Source organism: Rhinolophus hipposideros (assembly GCF_964194185.1).
Source record: "Rhinolophus hipposideros genome assembly, chromosome: 4".
NCBI classification, from domain to species: Eukaryota; Metazoa; Chordata; class Mammalia; order Chiroptera; family Rhinolophidae; genus Rhinolophus; species Rhinolophus hipposideros.
Window position 1 is genome coordinate 1,998,316 of NC_138050.1, and position 25,821 is coordinate 2,024,136.

A 25,821-nucleotide genomic window follows, 5' to 3' on the forward strand; every position below is an offset into this window, starting at 1 on the left:
TGAGAGGGATTTCTGGGACCGTGAAGGTCATCATGGGGAATGGGCGCCGCGGGCCTGGGCCAGTGCTGACCTCACCTAACAGGCACAGGGCAGGGAGCTGCTGCCTCGCCCCTCCTATTCCTCACCTGCCCAAAGCTCTGCGACTAGAGCCCCCATAGGCAGATACCAGCTTCCTGCTGCTTACTAGCAGCCAATCCCACCCCTGGGCAGGTCCTGGTGTCCTCGGGTGGCCTCCTGCCGAGACAACCTGGCTGCAGGCACATCTGCTTGGGGACAATTTGCCCACTGAGGGTCCCACTGCCTCTGCAACTTCCCGTTGCCTCTATTTTTAAGTCACTTGACCACCCCCACCTTGCCCTCCCTCCTCTCTTCCTGTCCTGTTTCTCTCCTTTTATTCCCCTGCTATTACTGCTATCCATGGAGTTGTTTACAGCAGAGTAAATGGGTGAGGTCTCTTAAATTCTCTGTAGGAAGTTAGGTGGAAAAGTAATAGCCTAAAAATAAACAGCTGTGCATTAGAAGAAAACTGTCCTTAGACTACTCCCCAGAATTGAAACATAGAATTAAAAACTATCTACAGTGCTGGAAGGTGTTTATCTTGGGGGTTTCAACATAAGTGAGCGATGGGTCTTTAAACCCTAACAAACCTCAGTGTTCCCATAATGTATTTCCTACTGTGTCACTGTGGCTTCAAAAAGCTTGTTAAGCAATGACACTGATTTTATTTTGGGCATTTTTGTTTGTAAAGCTCAAGAGAAACAAACAAGATGCCACAAAGTAAATGAGAAAATACTTTTATATCCTGGAAGTTGAATGTCGCTTTTCTAACAGCACACTGGTCTTCTATGGAAGCAGAATCCACCCTTTACTCTCCGTCTCCACCCAGTTCCAGCTCACCGGGCCAGGTCCCTCACCTGCCAACAGCCTGGCAGCCCAGCCCTGGGGTCACAAGGGGCTCTGACACCTCTACCAAGATGCTAGCACGGCCTCTGCTGTCAGCTCTATGTCCCCTAAGAGGACACGAGCCCTTCGCTCGGTGCTCGTGGCAAATCAGGCCACTGCCAACCGCTGAAGCTTCGTTTCCTTGGCATCCATTTTGACCTCATGGCTGCTGAAGTTCCCCTGCTGCTCTCCATTTAAAAGCTAAGATGGTTTTGAAAGGAGTAACACACGCACAAGGCAGGAAATGCAGACGATACAAGCAGGAAGTAAGACTGCTTCCTGCTCCTGCCCCAGCCTGCCAGGTGCCCTGCAGAGGCACTGGGATAACCGGTTCCAAAGATGCCCTTCAGCGCGTACGTGTGTGCGTGTGCGCGTGCATGTGTGATTTAGAACAGCACACACACGCGGCCTACGTGAGCGCTCCTCTCGGAGCCGTGGTGGCAGTGTGCCTGCAGCGAGCATTTGCTGCATCCCATGGCGCCGGTGACGGGCTGTGTTCAGCACCTTCACAGCTGCTTCTGGGGCACCGTGACCGCACTGGCCGCCTCCCGCTGGATGTTCTGATGGCTTCCATCCCCCGCTACGACAATGAACACCGGTGTGAAGATGGCCAGTGTGGGGTCCGAGTCACGTCTTTGCTGGGTCAGAGAGCGGATCAATTTAAAATGCTGATGTGCCCAACTGCTCTCCATAAAATTGCACCGATGCACAGTGCTCTACTGTACAAGTATGCTTTTTCCTGCATCTCTGCCAAAAAAAAGGCTTCCCAGCGTAGTTTTAATAAGCGCTTCACTTATTGTCCTGAAGTCCAGCATCTCTTTATATGCCAGCTGTTTGTGTCATGTGTCGTCCTGCCTGGGGACTCCCCATGGTCTCTGCTCACTGTTCCATGAGGTCTTTCTCTCACTGGTTTGTAGGAGCTCTTTAGGAAAGGAGCCCTTTGGGACTTGGGCTGCAAGTGCTTCTCCCAGTTTGATGTTGTTTTTCTATTATTTTAAATTTTGCTAAGAAAAAATGGCATATGATGAAGTAACTGAATTGATCAATCTTGTCTCTTATGACTTTGGGGGTCTGTGACCTATTAAGGCCTTTTCCACTCCAAGATTATAAACGGCTGTGTTTTTATCTGTCTTCCAGTTTCATTTTTTACACTTGAATTTATTTGCATATAGGAATGAGATCCAATTGTATTTCTTCCACCTGGTTACTCAGCCATCCCACCACCACCTACCGAGCGCCCCTCTGCCTCTGAAGATACGACAAGCCACCTGCCATTCGGACCTGTATTTTGAAGCATGTCTTACACACCGAGAGTGGTCCCTCTGTGCCTTTCAGTATTTCTGACTTGCAGCCCATTTCCACCATTCTCTGACTTTTGCTTGAAATACACTTCAGATTTCCAGCCTCAGGCCTCCCAGGGGACACACCGGGAACCCCATCTGGCAGAGAGGCAGCCTCCTGGCAGCAAAGAGGAGGACCAGCTTTAGCATCCAGCCACCTGCATCCTGGCCCAGGGCCTGTCCCTAGAAAACTGCCCTTCCTTCAGAGGTGGCAAGTTTCCCGGGGAGCAATTTCATCAGTATCACAAAATAATATGACAATGCAGATGAGACCGTCGGCCGCCTGACACAGATGCAGCTCCCACGCAGCACAGAGGCTCCCCGGCAGGCGGAGCAGCCCAGACTGGGCCACTCAGTGCTGTGTGCTGTTCCTGCCTGGAACGCCCGAGCTGTGCCCGCTCCCCCCGCGCCCTGCCCCTCTGGGATCGCTCCTGGGGAGGCCCAGGTATCAGCCCCCAGGAAAGGAGGCAAGGGCAGCTCGGTTTAACTTACTATGTGTAGAATTCTAGATAGAATTCTGTGTACCTGTTAGGCACGTGAAACTCAATGGGTACAGTTCTGAATTCATTTCCTTCCAAAAACGTTGTTCCTTGTTCTGTCTCCCCATTGTGCTTAAATACCACCAAAAACCCAAGCCAGAAACAGGGAGACATGGCCAAAGGGAGACCTTGAAAACACTCGGCTTGCTCTCCCTCCTTTTGGCCCCCAGGCCCTCAGCCTAGTCTGGTGGCCATCTGTTTGCCTGGAGAGGTTAGATGTGGTCATAGAAAAATGCAGAAGGGGCAGCTTCTGTCCAGAGAAGCGAAGCTATTGCTCTGAGAGATTTTCCAAGTTTCTTTAATGCTGCTGAGCTGATCAAAAGTATAATATGAGGTTGCAGAAAGGATTATCTAACTAACAGTCTACGCCTTCGGTCCTGGGATGGTGGGAAGAAGGAAAAGCAAGAGCACGAAGCCACCAGAACGCATGTTTGGACACGGGCATTCTGAGGGCATCAGATGAATGAGGAGCAGGAGAGCTAAAGGAGGCGGCCCACAGTGACCTTGGTCCTTTGCAGAGCAGCGGGGAGGGGGAGGCCCACTGGCCAGGGCACCTAGACTGGCTTGACAAAACTGTTGGGTTTTCTCTACACAGCTCCACAGTTGTGTGGCCTGAAGCCTTGACCCACCACACATTCTACATCCCCTCCTCTCCCTCATTCATTCGTATAATCATCGTCCATGAAGTCCTGTCACTTCTACCTCTTTACACAATCTTTCAAAGGGATCGCAGCCTCACCTGTCACTCAGTTCAGGCCCTATGTGCTTTTTGCTAGAAGCACTGCACTGCGTTGATCCAGGATCTCCCTTCTAACCTGTCCCGCATTGGGGATACCTTCCTAAAACACAAAGGGGCTACGTGGCTTCCCTGATCAACAACATCCAGCAGGATCAATTTCAGGCTTGTCCCGCTCCTGCTCCCTGTGCACTCTCCGCATGCCCTGTGACCACAGACGCTGCTGGGCTCTATGCTGCCAGTCTTCTCCCTCCCTCTCCCCGCTGCCAACCGCTGCCCCTTCTCTATGGGCCACCCCATCCTAGCTCTTTCTCTGCAACCCTTTCTGACACTTGTGGCAGTGTGAGGGCTCTTCCTATGCAGCTAGACTGAGCCCCTCGAGGTGGTGACACTCAGCAGTACAGCACAGGAGGGAACTAAGTGTGTGCTGAGGGCACTCTAGCTACTGCATATGCCCCATAATGCCCTAGCCTCTCCTTTCCGCATGCTGCTGCTGTTACATAGGACAAGTGTCTCAAGCTATGGGAGGTTCTTACTAAATGCTAATCTTCCGACTGAGTTTCCCTGAAAATAAGACCTAGCCAGACCATCAGCTCTAATGTGTCTTTTGGAGCAAAAATTAATATAAGACCCGGTATTATATTAGATTAGACCTGGTATTGTATTATATCATAGCTGGTATATTATATTATACATTTGTTATATTATATTACATTATATTTCACCCGGTTTTATGTTATATTACATAAGACCCAGTCTTACATTAATATTTGCTCCAAAAGACGCATTAGAGCTGATGGTCCGGTAGGTCTTATTTTCGGGGAAACACAGTAAATGTCAAAATGCAGCACAGCATTTTGCAGCCACAGCTGTAACCAGATGAGCTTGATCAGGAACCCAACCCAGTAACATTAGCCAGGTTCAAAGAAGAAATCAACATGTAATGAACCAAATAGTGTATATAAGCAATGGCTAAGCCTCCCTTCCAGGAGACAAAACTTTGGATGTGAATCCCATCTCCTCCGTTTGCTGCAGGTAAATAAAATTACCTAATGACAGCCAGATCTTGTCCTTGAATAGAACATTCCAAGTGGCAAACCCCTTGAGTTCAGTAACACCCCTTCCTTCTGAGATGAGGTCTTTATCAATATTGGAATTACGCCCACTCTCCAAAGTGCATTTCGAGTGCCATTTTGTTCCTCCAAAATCCTCTCCCACCTGCCACTTTAAACTGTCACATGGTCACCCTTGCATGTCAAATCGCGTTCTGTCTTGTATATGGTTTATTTCCCTATTAACTTTCCACTCCTCCCTTGCACTGTAAGCTAAAGGGCTCAGAGGGCTTCTGGGGTCCAAAGCCCAGCAGCACCTGGACCACCACAGGCACTGAAGCAATGTCTGCAGATTTCCATTGGACCCTGTACAAAGGGTGTGGTCCTTTGTGGAACCAGGCTCTGTGCTTGGCAGAGAACAGGTACTCAAGAAACAGCTGTTGCCTATGAAATAACGGGAAGGTAAATACAGTCACTTAATGTCATTTAATGTTGGGGGACACGTCCTGAGAAGCGTGTCCTTTGGTGATTCCGTCGTGTGAACATCACAGAGGCACTTGCACACACAGCCACTGCACACCTGGGCTGCGTGGCAGAGCCTGGTGCTCCTGGGCTGCCAGCCTGCACAGCCTGTCACTACAAAACACCACGAGATTAAATTAAGAGATGGGTAAACACGACATGTCTGACGGGTCCGAAGCTGCTGCCCGCGTGACACGCGTGTCACGGCGCACTGGTCTACAGCAAACTCTTTCATGTAAGTAGAAAGTGTACATTCTAAAAGTGATAAAAAGTATAGTCCAGTAAGTAATAAACAGATAACATGGTTGTTTATTATCCAGTACCATGCACTGTACGTAATTGTACATGCTGTACTTTTACACAACCAACAGCACAGTGGGTCCATTTACACCAGCATCACCACAGTGAGGAATGGGTCGAGCTACAGAATTAGAACAGCTGTGATGTCACTAAGCAATAGGACATTTGTAGGCAATACCTCCATTGCAATCTTATAGAACCACAGTCCTCCACACATGGCCCCACCCCGTGGGTCCCACCCAGACGTCATGTGGCACAGGGCTGTAAGGGCTGCAGGTTTCCCTCAAGGGAGGTGATGGGCCTCTGTGGAACTGAACTGACCCCCACCCTGTCGCCTCCCTTCCCACCTCCCCGCCCAGTTCCCTCAACCTACCTGCCCGAACGCCCCGTCCTCCTCCTCCGTCCTCCCCACTTGGCCGCCTGCCCTCCCCATTTCGCTCCCGCGCCCCCGCCCCGCCCCGCCCCCGCCCGCGCCTCGGCGCCCCGCCCCGCCCCGCCCCCGGCGCCCCGCCCCCGCCCCACCCTCCACCCCCGCCCCCGGCGCCCCGCCCCGCCCCACCCCCCGCCCCCGGGGCCCCGCCCCCGCCCCCCCCGCGCCTCGCCCCCCACCCCCCGCCCCGCCCGCGCCCCGCCCCCCGCCCCCGGCGCCCCGCCCCCCGCCCCCGGCGCCCCGCCCCCGGCGCCCCGCTCACCTGTAGGCCCAGGGCGACACACTGCGCAGCGGGGTGGGCGGCCGGAAGCGGCGGTCGGGCCGCCCCCCCGGGCAGCTGGCGTTGCGCGCCTGCTCGCGCGGGCCGGGCTGCAGCGTGTGCTGGAAGGCGCCGAGCACGCCGGCCGCCAGCCGCCCGTACAGCTGCTCCAGGAGCTCCTCGGGCCGGTCCGCGCAGCCCCGCGGCCGCGCCGGCCGCCTGCTGGTCCTCGGGGCGCCCGCCCGGCCCGGCGACAGCGCCAGCAGCACGCCGGCCGCCAGCGCCCAGACCTGCGGAGCCGAACGGACGATGGGCGCCGACCACGCGGGCCCCCGCGCGCCGCCCCCGCGCGCCCCGCGCCCGCGCCCCGCGCCGCCCCCGCGCGCCCCGCAGCCCGCCCGCGCCGAGGCCCGCGCCAAGCCCGCGTGTGGCGTGCGCGTGCGCGTGTGCGTGTGCCGGCCAGGCTGCTGCGCCGCGGGCTGCGAGTGCCTGTGACGCCCCGCGGCCGGCCGACGGCGCCCGCCGCGGGGCCCGGGGACCTGCCGGGCGGGGGGCTCGCCGCCCGCGGCGGGTACTCACGAGTGACCGCATGGCCCCGAGGCGCCGTCCCGTCCGCCACGCAGAGCCGCGCGCCGAGGGCTGGGCCGGGGGCTGGCCGGGCGGGGGAGGGGCCTCGGCCCGGGGCTGGCGCCGCCCCCACCTCCGGGCGCCGCGGGGGCCGGCCGACTGCCGCCCGGCCTGCCCAGTGCGGGGACAGTGGGCTCAGGGCGACACCCCTCTCGCAGCGAAAGCTCTGCGACGACACAGCGGGCCACCTGGCGGACGTGGACTCACCGCCTGAGGACGCCCCCGCGGGACGGCGTCCCGCCCGCGGCGCCGCGCTCGAAGCAGCACATCACGTTCTGGTTCCAGGCTCTCCAGCGGGTGACAGGACGCCGCTCTCCTTCCCCTGACGCCCAGCGAAGCGCCGCGCGTCACTAGCGACTCGGAAACCAACGTGCTAACCCCCAGCCGCACTTGCGCGGCCGTGCGTGCGCGTGGCTCGGTCTGCCCTGAGGTTGGCTGTCCCTCCATTGTAAATGCAGTCATGTCAAAGAAGCCTGGGCGCCTGTGAGCAAATGAGACGAAATAGACTTAAATAAAGGAACCATGCGTGGTATACTTCAAGAACACAAGAAAACTTGCTCGTTTGTTCATTCTGCAAATTAAGCCGATTGCCTTTTAAATGGTACACTCGTGAATATGGCCATTTTACAGCAGTCATACTTAAAAAAATAAAATCAAAAGAGTGATACCCGCTGAAGGGTTTTCGAAAGCGTAGAAAACACCTGCTAAGGCTCCCCGAATGGTCTGCAGCTTTGGTGTTTGACTACCTTGGAAACCATTGGTTAAGCTACCTTTGTTATGGTGGGCAGAAAAGCACACTTTTATACTCCTTAAATATCCTACAGCTGAAGGATTTGGCGTTTGTTATTTACTGCTGAAAACCGCACTTTAAATCTCCAATTTAAGAGAGTTACAGCTCTTGGTGAGTGAACATTTCTACTAGTCCTTTTTCTGACTAGTAGATAAATTGTTAATGTTCTTTGTTTCCTTTCTGGTGAAATGGAAATAAAGATATCAATACTCAATTCTGCTTACTTTTTATTTGATAAAAAATTAGTGTGGGAGTCCTTTAGGAGAGACCGCCATCACCTTTCAGAGGAACACTCATAAGTGTCCTTAAAGCACCCTTTCGTGTGTAAGGTGACATAGTGCCTGGCTCTTAATTCTGCATATTATTCAACAAAATGCCTTCCACTGTCTGATGACATGGTGACTTCTCTCTTCTCCCTTCATGACCTTGAAAGTGGAAAATATTTACTTTCCAATAGTTTTTATTGTAATAAGATCACTACTGAAAATGCTCACCTATTTGATAGAATGTAAAATTCATCTTTGTAAGTCTGAACAGAGTTGAGAAAGTGTCTTATGCATAGGTGCGAAGTGTTTTAGTTGTCCAATTCAGTTACCCTCAAATATAAACGTACTTATGCACATGTGAAATCAACACAATAATTAAATCCAAATTTGAAATATACAAGTGAGAAAAAGGCAACAAAACACTCAAAACCAAGCTTGTCATTTTCCCTTGGAAACGAATGCCTGTCTAGTGTTCTTGACTGAAGCTGTCACCATCCTCGTAGTCACATAAATTTAAGTCGCCTTCAGTCCCTCCCTCTCACCCTCTGGTCACTCAGCCCCCGGAACAGCAGACACGGCTGTGGAGCATGTGAAAGTCTCAGGAATTTCTGGGGTACTGATGCACACATCAACCCACCCTCCCCAGGCCTTTAAAGGACTGAACGATTTCCCCACCATAGTTCCTGTTATTGACGTTCTCTTCTTGGTTAACACCTTGGCCTACCACCACTGCTGTCAGCCGTCCTAGCACCTTTACCCCCACACAGACCAGTCTCTCACACTGGCCGCTGAATGACTAGACGAGCTCCACTCGTCTTTCCTCCTGTCACCTCTCAACTGTCAGATCATAGGCTCAGACCTCAGACCCCGATCTCCAAAAACCGCGCCACATCCAAACACAGCTTCAAACCTCCCGCTCCGAGTCACTTAGCCTTCATACTCACTGTCTATCACCCCACTCCATTTTATTTTCTTAACTGCACTGAGCAATCCCTAAAGCCCTTGAAAAATACACTTACTGTCTGCTTCCTAACAGACTTTCAGCGCTTTAAGGACGGGGCCTTGCTCTGTGCCCCCAGAATCTTGCGCATACTGGATGTGAGTGCATTTGTTGACTGCCTACCCCGGCGCTCCTCACTGCTCCTGGGACCAGGGAAGGTGATCTGATTATGGTTTTCCGTCTCCTGTACCAAAGCGCGCACGCTGGACAATGTTAGATAAGGCGGAGGGGCCGTCCTCCCTAATGAAGGGTTCATGATGAGCCACTTCTGACCGCCCGTCACTGCGATTCCTCTAGTGTCCACCAGCCGGACACAGCGCTAAGAAGAAACGCATTTGGTCCTGGCCCCGTCCCACACCCTAAGTCACACGTGGGAAACGCAGTCTTAGAGTTATCACTGCTCAGTGCTATCGGAACACGCCACTGGGCTGACCGTAGGAAGGAACTACAGAAAAGAGCAATGGGGGCATGGCTTCATAGTTTCTCTTACTATACTTTGTACTGCCTCTAAAACGTGCCATTTTAATATAAATATTATAATCCACTTTAGGCAAAACTTCCGGAGACTTAAAGATTCCAGACTTGAAGTAATTTAACTTGAATAAAGATTCATCAGTGATGTGTCCTAGCATAGTATTTTCCAAGCTGCAAACCATGAAATCAACCTAGTGTTCTCATCATACTTTTAAAAATGAAATTATAGAAAATATCAGTACACACTGCGGTAATAGGGGTACATTTTTGTGAATACTCACATGTACTTATACGTACATGTGTAGGTACTAGGTCATGTGATAAAACTTAGTTCTTACTGGGGGACAATGTTTTCAAAGGGTAAGGATGTCACTGGCCTAAATTATTATTTTCACGTGTTTTTATTCCATTAAAAACAAAACGAAATTTAAACCCATACTCAGAGAATAGAATACTTATTTAAAGCTTTCACAGTATACAAAATTAAAGTTTGTACATTTAACCCAAAGTTTAACATGAATATTAACTGTAGGGCAATTCCTTCCCTTTAACACATAACATATAATGTCCATGTTATTCTGGAAGCAAATAATCTCCTAAATCTTCATCAGCAAAATCCTCCTCCTCGGCTCTTTTTTTGGCTGCAGTTTTTGGTCTTTCTGTTTGGGGGCCAAGTGGGTCCACATACGAGGCATCTAGGTTTCAAAAGAGATTGTTGCATTAGAGTAATATAACAAGCAAACCAAACGTGACACCAATTAGTCTTGTAAACAAAACTGAACCACTCAGAGTGAACAGAAATGCTCTCCCAAGTCATCCAAGATGTAGTCCGTCCACACAAAATTCTTATGCCAAGTACATGGTTCTGCCATCTCACCAGTCTTCTTCAGACCTGCCGTGCCTGTGGGGACTGGGTGGGGGCACCGGCACTTGCCTATTTCTTTGTTACTGCTACTTTCATAAGGTTCATTTGTCCCAGGTAAAGCTCTGAGTTTGGCACTTAGTCGTTCACCTTTACTACTGGTACTACAGTTCTGGCCACTATCTGAAAACACAAAAATAAAAATGCATTTGTTTAACACGTTGCGAAAACATAACACTACATTACGAAGCTAAAGCACACTTATTTGCCAAGAAACAGGTAGGTTGTTTCCTGTGCAAGCCAACTTCCGAGGGATGTATTTTCCTGTTTTCTGAAATGTAGAAGAAATATGCTGGGAAACACCACTTAAGAGTAGTGTGTATATGTATTCTTTTCTGAATGTGCTGGTTACAGCCTTCAGTTTTGTAAGCTCACTTGTGAGAAGTAAGAGGCCACTCTGATGAGTATAATCTAGCAAAGAATGAAGAGCCAGTGAAGAAAGAACAAACAGGAAGTGAGAGGGTCAGTCCGAGTGTATCAGCAGCCTCAGGTCAAGGCTGCTGAGCGGCCCTAAAAGCCCAGAGAAGAGGCTGTGTCAGCTCAGCCCAGCTAGGAGGACCCAGGTCACATGATCAACTTTCTTCAGACAGTAGAAGGATATCCATGTGGAAGAGGATGAGAGTTGCCCTGGATAGTACAGTGGGCTCAGTAGAAAGAAAAACTTGAAAAGGACTATAGTGTCCGACATGGAATGGCTGCCGTGGGAAATAATACAGCCCACATCACTGAAAATTTTCACAGAGAGCTGAACATTCACATTAGTAGGAAATATAAGTGGTACTTTTAACCCTAAATTTCTATTATATTTTCTAAAAGAACCACTCCTCTACCCTCCAGTTTTCATTTCTCCCCCTTAAGATTCCTATAATGTTATTTTTTTCTATTATGAAAGCTTCACTTTAATGAGAGTATTTGGTTGAAATGCACTGATAATTTCTGAGTACAATTTATATTTTAGCTTATTGATAATGTCTCTGGGAATAAATCAAAACAAGATGGTTTTTAAAACCCCCACATTTGAAGGTTCAAAATTATTGAACCTTCAAAACTATTGAATCAGGCCAACTGATTCAAAATTAGAAGTACTCTCTAGATTATTATAAAAAACATTACTATTTACCCCCATTGTTGATATTATTGCAAATAAAATGCCTTAGTTTAATGCATTTGCATTAAATGTGTCTAAACATTTTATGTTTTTTGTGTTAATTTGTTCCTCTCTAATTTTTTGGTACAATTAAGTCAAATTTTTTCTGTCTAAAAGTATAAATGGGTGCCCGAGTGAGCTCAGGTCAAGAAAGTTTGAAAACTATTGCTCTAGGCAACATTTCTTTACTTCTCTTTTCACAAAGGTATAAGTTACCACATGAATGTAACAAAACCCTGACAATCCCCCTCAGCACCCAAGGCCCTTCTGAATTCTTTGTATGTAATTCCCAGGCTGAAGGATTCCAGTGCTGTGGGAAAAGCAAACCTTTAAAAAATGAAAACTGCCTCCTCCTCCTCAGAAAACTTCAATAGCCCAATTGAAAAGTGATGAATACAATTTTTAACCATTTTCTATTATAAAGACTACTGAGGGTATATTGTGAACAGCCTTGTTTCCTCATTTTCAATCAACTAACACTGCCACATGGGCAGATGCAAAGGGATCAGTAAGCATTTGTAAGCCTGGGAGGGTTTTATGCCTAAATAATAAAACAAGTTATTATAACCTTTTCATTATAGCACAAACAACAATTACTATTTTCTAGAAGAAAGTTAAATAATAAATAGGTTCAGAAAATAAAATCGGGAGATCAATTTATCTGAGTTATCAACCAATTAACACTTAAACTTCCAAGTGATACTTTTATTTTGTAAGAGAAAAATCTTAAACTCAGATAATTTAAAGTAAAAAGGAATCTTGAAACTTACCTATAACAGAAAAAAAGAATACCCCTGTAAAATGGACAATGTATACAAAGACATAATTTCCAAAGTAAACATTATGAATGGACAATAAACATATAAAAATGGTTAACCTTACTTAACCCTAGGAACATATTAAGTGAAAAAAAGCAAGCCAGAACACTATATACGGAATGATACCATTTTTAGAAAGCTTAAACACAACCAAAATTAAATTTATTGTTTGCATACATGATAAAATTGTATATGAAAAGACAAGACACTGAAAAATGTAAACCTAAATATATGTAAAATATAAAACTCAGAGTGATTATGTGTGGGGGAGGCAGGAGACAGAACGGGAAAAGGCACACAGGTAGGTAAGCATAACAGTAATGTTCTGGTTCTCATGCTTTGTGATGGATTCATTCATTTTAATTTATTAATATGCTTCACAACAGCGCTGCATAGATGCTTTTGTAGGTATCAAATATTACATAAAATTCACATAATTCTAAATGTAAGATTCCACATCACCTATTAAAATGGCCAAGATTTTAACAATATCAGATTAGCAAGTGAATGAACAAATTTTCTGAGATTAACTTGGTAAATATGTCAAAAGACCTAAAATTTTGCAGTCAGCAAGGTAGCAGAATAAGAAGCCCCAAACCTTGTTCCCTTACAAAGATACTAACTTAAAAATATGTGGTCCAAGAAGCCTTTATGAGAACTCCAGAAAGCAGTCAGGAAGTAGCAGTCCCCCAGGCAAGCTCAAAGCCAAGAACAACTTCATTGAAAAGGTGAGAGAAGCCATTTCATTTCAACTGTGTTAGCCCCTATCCCCAAGCTGGCATACCTACAATTTGGGAGGAAAAGTTCAACTTGCAGGTTCTCCCGTGGGAGGGAAAGAGAAGAGCTTAACATACATCTAGCGTTTAGGTTTCTCAGAGAACTGCCTGAGAGGCTGGTTTCTGTCTTGCCTGACCTGGTGTGCTCAAAGATGCCCGAGAGCTGCTAGGAACAGAAGAGGGCTCTGTGGCTATGGCAGTACCAGAGTACCTCCCACTGCACACAGAAGCCTACACAGCCTGCTGTGATCAGGAGAATATGTCCAGCCTGTGGCTTCTTCCTCAGTAGGGAATGATCAGAGTGGAATGTACATCCTACATGCCAGCTTTTTTGGGGGGCTGCCTGAGGGTCTGGTTTCTGTCTCAGCAGACTCAGAGTACTAATGGGGAATTGGCATATCTTGGAAGCCTGGGGGCTGCAGAGAACAAAACAGAACTCAGTAGCTTGTTGCCAGAGATACTTGGTTCTACCGTGTTTCCCCCAAAATAAGACCTAGCCGGACAATCAGCTTTCATGTGTCTTTTGGGCAAAAACTAATGTAAGATCTGGTCTTATTTTACTATAAGACTGGGTCTTTAATAATATATGATATAATATAGTATACAATACAATATAATATATAATATAATATAATACTGGGCCTTATATTAATTTTTGCTTCAAAGGATGCATTAGAGCTGATTGTCTGGCTAGGTCTTATTTTTGGGGAAACACAGTAGTATAGACACCAGAGGAACAAAAGATTACAAATCCTGAAAAAGAAACCATCAAACCTCTCTAACCGGGACGTTACATACATGTAGAAACAGAGAGAAGATGCATTCCATAAAAATTTTGAGAAACTCCCGTAATCTCTAGTGGGGCTGACTGGGTAAGGTCTTGCCCTTGTACAGAGCCAGTACAGAAAAACTGTGACAAGTGGCTGTTTTTTCAAATGAAGAAAACACAACAAAAAGTAACAAGACACACAAAGAAACAGAAACACGGCCCAAAGCAACAAGATAAATCTCCAGAAGTTGACGCTAAAGAAATGGAGACCTATGGCTTAACTGACAAAAAGTTCAACATAATTGTCTTAAATGAGCTCAGTGTTCTACAAGAGAACATAGGCAATAAATGAAATCAGAAAAATGAAGCATAAAGAAAATGAGACTATCAACACAAAACTGTAACAAATAACCAAATAGAAATTCTGGAGCTGAAGATTATAGTAATACAATAACTGAACTGAAAAATTCACTAGAAGGGTTCAAAAACAGATGTGATCAAACATAATAAAGAATCTATGAACTAAAAAATAGGTCATTTGAAATTACAGAATCAGAGGAACAAAAGAAAACAAAATGAAGAGAAGTGAAGAAAGCCTGAGACTTATAGGACACTATAAACAGATCACTACAGGTGTAATTGAAGAAATAGTGAACAAAAACTTCCCAAATATGAGAAAGGGAATAAACACCCAAGTTTAATAAGCTCAAAGGATTCCAACTGGACAGACCCAAAAAGACCCACACTGAGACAAATTACAACCAACTGAAAAGTCGAAGACAGAGAGAATCTTAAAACCAGCAAGAGAAAAGTGACTAATCAGGTACAAGGGAACTGGCATGTGACTGTCAGCAGATTCTGTGCAGAAACATTATAGGCCAGAAGGCAGTGGGGTAATATATTCAAAGTGATGAAAGAAAAAGTTGCCAATACTATATCTGGCAAACAGACCTTCCCAGATAAACAAAAGCTGAGGGAGTTTATCACTGGTCTTGCAAAAACTGCCAAAGGCAGTCTTTCAAGTTGAAATAAAAGGACACTAAACAGCAACACAAAAACATGAAAATACGCTCCCTAGTAAAGGTAAACAGACAAATGCAGCATCCTGTAACACTGTTGTGTAGTGCTGCATAAATCACTTTTAATTCAAGTATAGAATATAAATGATAACAACATAAAAATAACTACAAAACTATGTCAATGAATAAAGAATATAAAAAGATGTAATTTGAAACACTGATAATATAAAGTGGGGAAGAGAGATGGAAAAAGTAGAGATTTTGTATTCAATTGAAGTTGTTATTAGTTTAAAATAGATTGTTATGGGGTAGCCAGTTGGCTCAGTTGGTGCTCTTAACAACAAGGTTGCCGGTTGGATCCCCACCACTGTGAGCTGCGCCCTCCACAACTAGATTGAAACCACTACTTGACTTGGAGCTGACGGGTCCTGGAAAAACATACTTAAAAAAAAAAAAAAGATTGTTACAACTATGGGATGTTTAGGTAATCCCCATGGTAACCACAAAGAAAATATCAAAGAAGATGCACAAAAGAAAATGAGAAAGGAAGCAAAGCATGTCACAACGGAAAAAAAGAATAACACAAAGGCAGACAGCAAGAGGAAAAGGACAAAATGACTATAAGACATACAAAAAAATAAGAAAATGGCAATAGTAAGTACTTCTCTAGCTGTAATTATTTTAAATATAAATGGATTAAACTCCCCAATCAAAAGACACAGAGTGGCTGAAAGATGTTTAAAAAAATATCCAGGGGCCAGCCCGGTGGCTCAGGTGGTTAGAGCTCCGTGCTCCTAACTCCAAAGGCTGCCGGTTCGATTCCCACTTGGGCCAGTGGGCTCTCAACCACAAGGTTGCCAGTTCAACTCCTCAAGTCCCGCAAGGGGTGGTGGGCTGCGCCCCCTGCAACTAGAAACGGCAACTGGACCTGGAGCTGAGCTGCACCCTCCACAACTAAGACTGAAAGGACAACAACTTGACTTGGAAAAAAGGCCTGGAAGTACACACTGTTCCCCAATAAAGTCCTGTTCCCCTTCCCCAATAAAATCTTTAAAAAAAGAAATCCGACTTTATACTGTAGTTTTCTGACTCCTGCTTTAAATCATCAATTGTGTTTCTAATTTCAATTATATTTTTCATTTTCATAAGTTCAATTTGCTTCTTTTCCTAGTCTGCCTAGTAACTTTTATGTTCTTTTACATAAAAGAATACATAAGTATTCCCCACTGTCTGAATCTGATTCCTGAGGTTGCATGGTGAGAATCTGGACTGTAAGAGACACTGTTATCTGACTCCTACATTTCAGATAGCAAGTGTTCAGATAGCAGAGGGTAACAACCCTGTCTCAAAAAGGTATCTGAATCTATTCAGCTCTAAAGTTCAGAGAACAAGGGATATCTGTAGTCTTGCTTTTAAAATCTAGACTTGATCTGATCACAATATTTGTAGTCTTTGAAGATTAGATTCTATAGCTTCGATTGCAGGAGGCTTATTTCCTCATGCACTCAGGCTTTCTTCAGAGTTATAGGTTCTTGCTTTTTGGAACTTTATCTGAAGGAATTCTCTGAGATTTATTTTCCCAGGGAGGATGAAGCATGTTTCTTCTAGGCCCCTGGGAGCACCATCAATTCAATTCCGCTCTAGACCAAATTTCCAGCTTTGGGGTTCTTCAAGCCACACAGATAAATCATACGTTCTCGTTCTAAAACTATGTGACTGAGGGCTGATGGTTAGGCATTTTCAAGGGTGCTTTTCCTGCTCATTCCAACAGAGCCAAAGTGGGTGAATCCTTGTGGGTGAATTCTTTTCTAGTTGACCCACTGAGGGGTCCTGGCTTTATGAAGGGGATTCTTTGATCTGACCTCTGACTTTTTGTGGGCTCCAGGCTTTATCTCTCGGTCCCCATGAGAAGACTATAAACCCAGGCTCTAGGCCACTAGGAATTAGGGCTCCTGCCCTTACTTATGTCTTTGCATTTAAATTTTCTGCTCATTTTCGGTCTGCAGAGAATTCCTTTTTTTTCTTTCTTTTTATTTTATTTTATTTTTTTCCACCTCAGCTGTGCATTTAAGAAGTGTTTTTCATTTTCTCGTTTTCTTGTTTTCAATACTCCGCCCTCTATGTTTGGGAATGCTCTACGAAAGGGAGAGTGCTGCATTCAGTCCACCTTACTGCTGGAAACAGAAGTCTGCAATAATTTCACAGTTGGCAGAAACACAAAAACATCACTAAAAAGGCTAAGTCTAATCTCTTTCAGATGAGAAAGCAGGCCTAGGAAGGTGAAGTCACTTGCTTAAGAGTTCAGTGCATGGCAAGGCCAACACCCAAATCCAGGTTTCCTGACTGCCAGCTTGGTTCTTGCCGCTTGTATAATCATGTTTCTTTTGGCAAAGGACCCATGGAAAGGGCAGCACTTTTCATAGAGATGTGGAAAGTTTACATGAATAGTGGGGCCTTCCCACACTCATATTCCTGCCACATGGCTGGCTGTCTGAATAATGACAGTAAAACATCCAGACAAGGAAACTCACCATCACTTTTGCAGTCCTGCACTGGACCCTCCTGCTGTCCCCAGAGCAACCCCGACCCCTTTCTGTCTCATAACTCAAGTCTGCAATCCTGAGACAGTGGGGAGCCAAGAAAAGCCTGCATCCTCCCAGTGCTTTTACAAGGCAACTCATACTCAGAAGGCAACCTATTTGTAACTTTAGAATGTTACAGTTCTTAAATAGGAGTTCTTTTTTTGTGTGTGAGAAAGTAAGTTTTATAATATAGCCTCTATTCCTGGAACAAATTAGGTAAAGAGGCTGACTACACAAACTTCCACCTCATGTTCTCTTCATATAAAAATGAAGTCACTTTCCATGGAAAGATAGTCTTTACTTGTTTACAAAGAATATGGTTTACTGCATGAAAATTGTTTATAGTTGTAGATAAACTGAAAGCAGAAAAAAGCTGTAAAGAGGAAATGGAAAGCAATGTACTGTATTTTGCCGTGTATAACGCACACTTTTTTGCCCAAATTTGTGAGGGAAAAATAAGAAGGCACATTATACATGGGCAGTACTAACTCAGTATGTATATAAATGTGTTTAATTCTTTTGTTTATGCTTGTGAGTTAAAAGTGTAACTCTAGAAATCAATAATGATATCTGTATGCAAAATAATACCCTGGAATACGATAATCGGTTTTGTTGCACTTACAACGGCCAGTTCTTGGCCTTCTCTGATGGGTAAATATTGTACATTTGTTACCAGTACATAAAATTTCTTGTACCTTGTATCTGTTCTTGTGTTTTGTAATTGTTACATAAAATTTCTTATACCATATGTTAAAAAATAAATGCTAAAACTCCTTTATAATACAAAAAAAACCCAAATACCTAAATGTGAAAAAACAAAATTTGAATTAAAAAATTAAAACGAGATTCCCCCCCACCCCAAAAGTTTGGGCCAAAAGTGTGGGTCTGAATTATACATGGCAAAATACAGTACTTCATTTTTCTTAACTCTATAATGGCCAAGATTTTATCAGATTTAAATTCAATGATTTTACTAAACTGAGTACATAATCCATTTACACTAGCAATGAAAATAAGAAAAATGCACAGATTTCTTTATCCTTAATACCATCAATGATATTTTAAAATTCTGATGAGCACTGATTGTGATCCCATTTGGTACACATGGTCAAGGGAAGGAGACACAGCCACAACCCCCCACCACCCCCAGCCCTCTATGGTCGGTAGCTGACTTTTACCTGAAACATTGACTATGAATAATTTCCACGATGCCACACTTATACCACATTTTAAAAATCCAACAAAAACATGATTTTCCTCGTTGTTTCTCATTTTTTTCATTTCAGTATGCTTTTAAGTGAACATTATTTTGTTTACAGAAAAGCAAGACGGAACCACACTGGATAATTACCATGTTTTCCCGAAAATAAGATCTACCCCCAAAATAAGCCCCAGTTAAGATCTCAGCCAGATGGACGCATGTTCCAGAAGAAGATGACATGACTGTATTTGAATAAATGTAGATTGTTGTACATGAAAAAATAAGACATCCCCTGGAAATAAGCCTTAATGGAATAAAAATTAATATAAGACCTGGTCTTATTTTTCGGGAAACATGGTACAATTTGTCACTGCATTCTGGCTGCAAATGAGACTGCTTGTTGGGAGCTGTGTCACCTCCTCAGGCTGGGAAGCAGGATGTAGGTCCCAGGCAAGAGATGGGTCTGCAGTACCTGTCCGGGTGACACAACTGTACAGAACACAACTAATCCTGGAATTATTTCCCGCTGGACACTGAGTTTTTTGTCAGTGTTTTCTGTCATAAAAGTATGACCAACACGTGTGTGTATAACTGCCTGCCTGAGTCTAAGGTGCGGGCCTTTTAAAGGTCGTGACGAGCATCACCGAGCATTACCAAATGCCCGAATACACTCGCAGAAGCATGCATTTATCGGGAAAGCCCACCGCGCCTCCTCCCTATGTCCTGGACAGTCCTTCAGAACCCCGCCGCTTCAGAAGAGCTTCTCTCCTCCGCCACCTTCCTGCATTGCACGTACTCCTCACGTCATGGAAACTGGGCTTTTGCCTCCAACCATGTGCTGAGACTGCTGCCTTTAGGCTTCCAGCACTGTCTCAGTGGAGAATCCAATAGCCCCCATTTTAGTCTTCAAGGCTGTTCATCAATACGTCTGATAATTCTTCAACCTCCCCGCACCACTTCCCTAAGTTGGGAAGCCTGTCAACTGTGCCCTACCAGTTTCTTTGTTTTTGAAAGTGCTGTCCATAATGAAACCTTCTAAAAAACTCTTCTTGGTCCACTGAGTGTTACCAACACAGCACCCTTAGTCTTTCAACTCTCTTCTTAAATGATTCTCTTTTGGTGAACTATAACCTCTGATCTATCCATTACACATTCAAAGTTGTTTTGGTCTCTCTCTGTCTCTCTCTCTTCCATCCCCAAGATGGTACTCAATTCAGCACCCACTAAGACGCAGTCACACTACCCTCATTCGGTAGATGTGAGGAAGTTTCATTTGTAGCTAGAAATACTGGAGACCTTCCTCCTGAACTGACTGTCCAGCTTCCTTCTGGGTACTTTGCAGTCCCACTTGCAGAAAGCCTGCCCTTTTGTTATAAGCGAGCTTTTCTTCCTTTGCCCCACCCCTTTCGCAAGTTCAGGGGCAGCGAACTTTCACCCCCACCCCCACCATCTATGTAGAAAGTCACACCCACACAGATGACACAACGCTCACATCATCTCACAGGCCCACTGCTATGGCAGGACCCTGTTCATTTCTGTGCTGTCCCAGCTGCCATTCTCAGCCTAATGTTGCCGCTCATGTCACCCCCCCCATCTTCTAATTGTGTCATTACGCAGCAGGACAGCTAGTGGGTACGCAGAAGAGGCAGGAGGTGGCTCTGACAGCTACTGTGAGGGACCTTGGAGGCAGCGGGGGGCCTGTGGAGGGGCAGTTAGGATGCCAGCACAGCAGGTCATGAATCACTCCAGTTTAATTACACTTTGCGTCTTAAAGGCTTAACTCTGTACTTGGCATAAAAAGAGGATATAGGAGGAGGAGCTGGAAGGAAATTGGTATTTACTGAGTACCCATGATTGTCAGGCACATGATAAATGCTTATTTGTTGATAAAAAGGCAGGAAAAGGAAGGGAAAGAACAATTGTCTGTATAAAACCTGCACGTGCGCATATGTTTTACAGATATATGAGACATACATATTTTACATATTTTATGAGATTTAAATACATGTATTACACATATCCGTAAAATCTTCAGACTGGATTTCTTCTCCTTTCTGTAGTTAGCCTCTGATGGAAGTTCCAGGAGAATTTTGACGAATGTATCAATTAACAGCAGCATTACTGGAATAAATATCCTGCTTTCCAAATAAGTAAACCTCAAAAACCAACACTCATTTGTAGATGTCATTTCTAGTACTCTTGTTAAAATCTCTTTTATAAACAGTAAGACAGGGGTCCGTTTGCGGACTTTTACCTTCACGCCTAGGTACCTGGGAGCCCGCAAAGTCAGGAAAAACAAAACACGGAGAACAACAAATGCGAAGGTCATGGGTCAAGCAGAGGTAGCTTGCGGCCCCTCGATATAGCCAGATGTGGATACTGGGACCCCGGGGCCGGCTCCAAGGGCTCCTGTGCATGAACTCAGCTCCCCTTCTCAACAACCCCTCAGGTCGGTCGCAGGCTCACTCCCATTTGATGGATAAGGAAACTGTGACAAAGCGATTAGGGAACTTGCCCAAGGTCACATATGATGAGGTGACTTGAAAAGGGGGCCCACGGATGCTGAATGAACACCGGGACCAAGGAACTGATGACAGAGACCTCAAAGGCATTTGTAAGAGCCAGAGGAAAGGAGCTCGTTCTGTAGACACAAAGTCTCATCACTCTGACGGACGGACTTGGGGTGGCTGAGCTAAAAGGCTGAGACTGTCTTAAGAGGCAAAGCTCAGTGACAGAGTCCCCTGGGCTAGGAAGCTGTAACCAGTGCTCTGACCAAAAGGACATTCCCAGGACCCCGTCATAACCAAGACCATTCATGGAGACTCTGGCAAAGGGTGGGCCCTCCCTGTTTTTGTGCAGTGACTGAGTTAAGAATGGCTCAGACATGTTTAAATGGCTGGGGAAAGCAAAAGAATAATTTTGCGACCCATGAAGTTATAGAACGTTTGAACTTCAGGGTCCCCAGATGCAGTGCCACATGCACACTGTCCTTGCAGAGGCCTCAAGCCTACACCATCCACTGTCTGGGCTTGCATGGAAAAAGGCATCAACACCCGGCTAGTGACTGTGCCAGGGCACAGGTGACAGGCTGTGGATTAGACTAGCAGGGCGGCCTGACGCGACACATTTCTTCAGGACGCACATGCAGCACAGATGCTGCCGTCTTCTAACGTTTGTCACTAATAAAGCCCCAGCTGTGGGCCTCCTGGCCTCACAGAGCACAGACTCGTGTCCAGCAGCTCCTCTTTAGGTGTCTGGGGGGTGGGGATGGTCCTGGAGCTGGAGCGAACTGCACGACACCCAGAACTGAGCCGCCTCAGCCCTGTCGGCTTCTGAAGGCTTTTTCCAGCCGCACAGACTCACTCTCCTTCTCCCAGGAGATCAGCAATCTTCTGCTGATTTGGTTCTTTGAATTTGGCCGTATCCACATAGATTTCTATCTCCCCTCCTTGGACGGTGATGTTTTGTTTCTGAATATGTGGTGGGCACTAAGTATGAGCTCTCCCCTCTTTTCTGTGACACCACTGGGGCCCCATGGAGCTGTGCAGAGGTATTCTAGTCAAGGAACTTGCTTACCCTGGGACTATAATCCTTTTTTTTTTTTTTTTTTTCAGTTTGAATTACTCCATTATTTTATTTCAAACTTAGTTGGTAAATCATTTTTAAAGTTCATATTTCAGGATTGTAGCTTCATTTAATTTTTTTCTTATTTCTATAATCTTAAAATAAACCTTTAAATTCTTAAAATTAAAAGAACACATGGTTACAATGTACTTTATAAAAGACATGTTCCTCAGAAAGTGGACCTTAAAGCGAATTTCTGTTCACTGAGTCAGTCATGTTACCCCCCGATTTTCATAATAAAATTTTCAGTGCAAAATTAAGAGATACGTTTTTGTAGGAAAAATTCACACCAAGACATAAAAAGTATACTAAAAAAATGCAGGAAGCCACTAAATATCACATAAACAAAACATAATCTTAAAATGGAACCAGTACTCAAACAACACCTACTCCAAATAAGGCACGAGTGCCACCATCATTCTAAAGGGAACATGCCACGTAGGACGCATGCACGTGACAAGCAGTGGTATTCTTCGTCTCCTGGCCTTTTAAATGCAGCCTGTGGTCACTTCTACTTTATCCACATGGGCTACACAAACGCTGACCACCAGGACCTGAACTCCCATGATGCAGCTATACTGTCCTGTGAGGGACTTGATTTTTCTTTTGAGCTGACAGATGTTTTGGCACTGAGCTGCTAAAACCTTAACACCAAATTTTGCATTTAAAAGAGAAAGGCATTTTTACATGGAGTAGTTAAAACAAATTCATTTCATTTTAAGTTAATTCTGTATAAGCAAATAAAGGTACGGAAAAGCTGGGCATGGATATTGGAAATTCCCCAGCAAGCACAACTGCTTTCCAATGTAATTCATATCAAGTAATGAGAGTAACAGCCACCAGGCCCTCAGCACCCAGGTGGCCCTCCTGGAGGCTGTGCGCATGACACTCACATCGCCTGTGTATGACAGCCAGGGCGGGTGACAACACATAACACATATTGTGGATTTGAAGTTGGTGGCAATGGTAGCAGTGACCTTCCTACACACCCTGTCACATTTAATCCTGTATTCTCTCATTCGAGATACAGCAGTTCTCCAAGTGTGGCCCCAGGACGAGCTCCATCTGCTGGGACCTTGACAGAAAGGTGCATGCCCCGCTGTCACAACAGACTGGCTCAGGGTACCTCGGCGGTGTGTCACAGGCCTTCCAGGTGATTCTGGTAACACCTGAGAACTGCTGACAAGGGAGGGAGCTGAGGTTCATGAAAAATTAACAGCAAAAATAAGGCTGCGTGAGACTAGTCGGGCCCATAAAAAAAGAACAATTTTCAGAAGCCTTGAGCTGGTCAGAAATAGCATTTATGTAAACTAATGATCTGGGACTCCCCTGGTGCTGGCTCCTAGGCAAGCCCTCCAAACCAGTGTGTGGGCACAGCACTCAGACCAGCTGAAAGCTGGCCTCATTTAGATTCATGTAAAGAAGTGTCCCTTCTAGCTGAACCGCGGATCTAATCCAGACACAAGGGCCGAGTATTTCCACGCTAGAGCACAAACGTGCATGAGCAGGCTTTATGGGACAGAGGGGGGTGGGGTGCTCGGAGCGACTTTTACATAGGGCTCGTACTGGGCATTGCCCAACGGGTGGGTGGGCGGCTGGGCAGGTGACTGCCATGAAGGGTGACCAGTGCAGGTGAAGAATGGGGGTGCACCCAGTGTGCCCAGGGTGCTCTGGGGGTCCCCACAAGGCAAAAGGATAGAGGCAGAGAGAGAGGGGTCCACAGCATGGCTTATGCAGACTTCAAAGCCAGGGACAGCCGTGCCCTGTGGCCTGGGCCAAGAAGTAGAGATAGGAGGCAGCAAACACAGCCCCGCCACCCAAAGGGACACTTCAACTAGGGCTGCAGGATGAAGTGACGAAACAAGGGACAAAAAAGCAAAAGGCAGGGAAAGCTGGCAAGTCCCTGGGAGGAGCTGTTGAGTGCTTTACGCCACAAGAAGCAGGAACATGAGCCCGGCTTGTGAAAACGCCTCAGTAACCCCGTTTCCACTCTCAAATGCCGTCGTGTGAGAAGAAAGCACATTTATCCACTAGAACTATTTGTGCTGGACTGAGATGGACTGACTGGATCAGAGAAACATATTAAAGAAAAGAAAAAGCAGTAGCCGGGAAGGCGGGGGCGGGAGGCGGAAGTCTTACAGAAAAGTGTTGTCCTTGCACAGGCCCAGGTCCATCAGTGACCTCACCTGAGGCAGGAGGCCCAGCCGTGCTGTTCTGGGCGCGGTTCCAGGACTGGGGAAGGTCACCTAGGGAGGCTGAGCAGTTCTTTGCGTCAGAGCACCTGGTAGCTGGTGGCCTGAGGCACACCTTGACCCACCCTGGAGGTGGAGTCCTCCTGGGGTTCCCGTGGAGAGCTAACCTGGGGCCTGGGCCCAGTCCTGGGGCCTGCCTGAGTATCTAGGGGGCCTGGTGTTTCTGAAGCCAATTTCCAGTGAAGCTATCCGGGTCGCTCAGGCTGAGGCTCAGGGGTTAACAGTGGGACGTGTTACAGGCTGTCAGCAATTCCTGGAAGGTGGCTGCGGTTGTTTTGCGAGCGCAACTTACGGTGCTTAGAGGACGTGTGGGATCCCTGGAGGCGGTGAGTCTGGTGTGGAGCTGTAGTCAGTGATCGGTAATTCCCTAGGGGCTGCACACGACAGTCACCCCTGGATGGGACGCAGTTTACACAGGCTTGTACCCGGAGCCCCCGGCTGCCAGCCTGCCGACCTGCAGTTTGTCTCGCCCTGGCGGGCGCCTTGTCATCTGACTCCTTGGCCGTAAGGATGTTTCCGGTCCACGCAGGCCCACGACCCCTCCCTTACCGTTCCAAACCCCAAAGATGTCTGAAAGCCAAGTGTTCAGGCGGCAGTATGTAAACTTCTTGGGCTTAAAACCTGACTTGCCACGAAGCTGTTGTTAGTCGTTATTTATCTGGAGTGTGACTATTCATGTTTCATGGAATTAATACTTCATTCCATGAAGAGGTGCTCCCCATGGGGATTACATGCCATGTGGCTCATGCACCGTATTACTTTCTCTAACCTCCAGAAAATGCTGACTTCTACAGCACACTTGGCCCCAGAGGCTTTGATAGGGGCTGTGGGCCCGGCTCACGTCTCCAACCCAGACCCAGGACGCAGCTCCAGCCAACTCCGGGCAGTCAGCCAATGCATTAGAACAGCAGCTGGGGCAGGGGTGGCAGAAGTGAGGGCCATCCAAGGGCTGGCACTGAGACATCAGTGTCCATCGTGACCAGGAGGCTGATGAGACAGGAGACGCTGCTCCTTGAGGTGGAAACCCACCTTTGGCACTCCAGGGATGCAGGCTCAGTGCTGCTCCTACGAATCTGTCAGGCTCTGGGCAATGCCTCCCTCACCAGAGGGTCCACGGGTCAGGGCTGTGAGGTTCAGTGGGAGGAGCTGGACCTGTCCTTGGAGAATCGGGCTCAGGCTGTGTCACCAGAACTAGAAGCACAGGTGACTGTCACTGCATCACATGTTGGCAAGGCAGAGCTCTGTCATCTGGAAGAGCCCTTGTCCCAGCTGCAGTTTCTAGCTGCCTGATTCAGCCTTTCCAGTTAGACTCTCCTTTCCCGACGTGGCACAGGGTGCACGTCATACTCGTTCCGACGTCCTGAGCACTTAGCACGTGTCTGACACCCAGTATGCATCCAATGAACGGTAGAGAATGGATGAGAGAAAGGCCGG

General features: G+C 46.6%; 2 protein-coding genes across 15 annotated transcripts in view; both read right to left on the reverse strand.

The window, feature by feature from the left end:
- Nucleotides 1-8,984, reverse strand: part of IL17D (interleukin 17D) — a 47,866-nt gene extending 38,882 nt beyond the window's left edge. For 2 of the 3 annotated variants that reach the window (XM_081045896.1, XM_081045895.1), the window contains exons 1-2: nucleotides 6,955-8,984; nucleotides 6,124-6,410 (exon numbers count right to left, since the gene is read on the reverse strand). In XM_081045896.1, the coding sequence (XP_080902022.1) occupies nucleotides 6,124-6,410; nucleotides 6,955-7,209 (542 nt within the window). In that variant the 5' untranslated portion in view covers nucleotides 7,210-8,984. Of the gene's footprint in view, nucleotides 1-6,123; nucleotides 6,411-6,699 lie in introns of all 3 variants that reach the window. The other variant, XM_081045897.1, reaches the window with a different exon arrangement.
- A 481-nt stretch (nucleotides 8,985-9,465) lies between these two features.
- Nucleotides 9,466-25,821, reverse strand: part of IFT88 (intraflagellar transport 88) — a 95,340-nt gene continuing 78,984 nt past the window's right edge. For 4 of the 12 annotated variants that reach the window (XR_013993258.1, XM_081047073.1, XM_081047071.1 and 1 more), the window contains 2 exons: nucleotides 10,212-10,322; nucleotides 9,670-9,972 (listed from right to left, as the gene is read on the reverse strand). Coding sequence is in view for 9 of the 12 variants with exons in the window: in XM_081047073.1 (XP_080903199.1) it covers nucleotides 9,851-9,972; nucleotides 10,212-10,322 (233 nt within the window). In the remaining 3 variants the exon portion in view is untranslated. Of the gene's footprint in view, nucleotides 10,323-25,821 lie in introns of all 12 variants that reach the window. The other 8 variants (XR_013993257.1, XM_081047077.1, XM_081047078.1 and 5 more) reach the window with 4 other exon arrangements.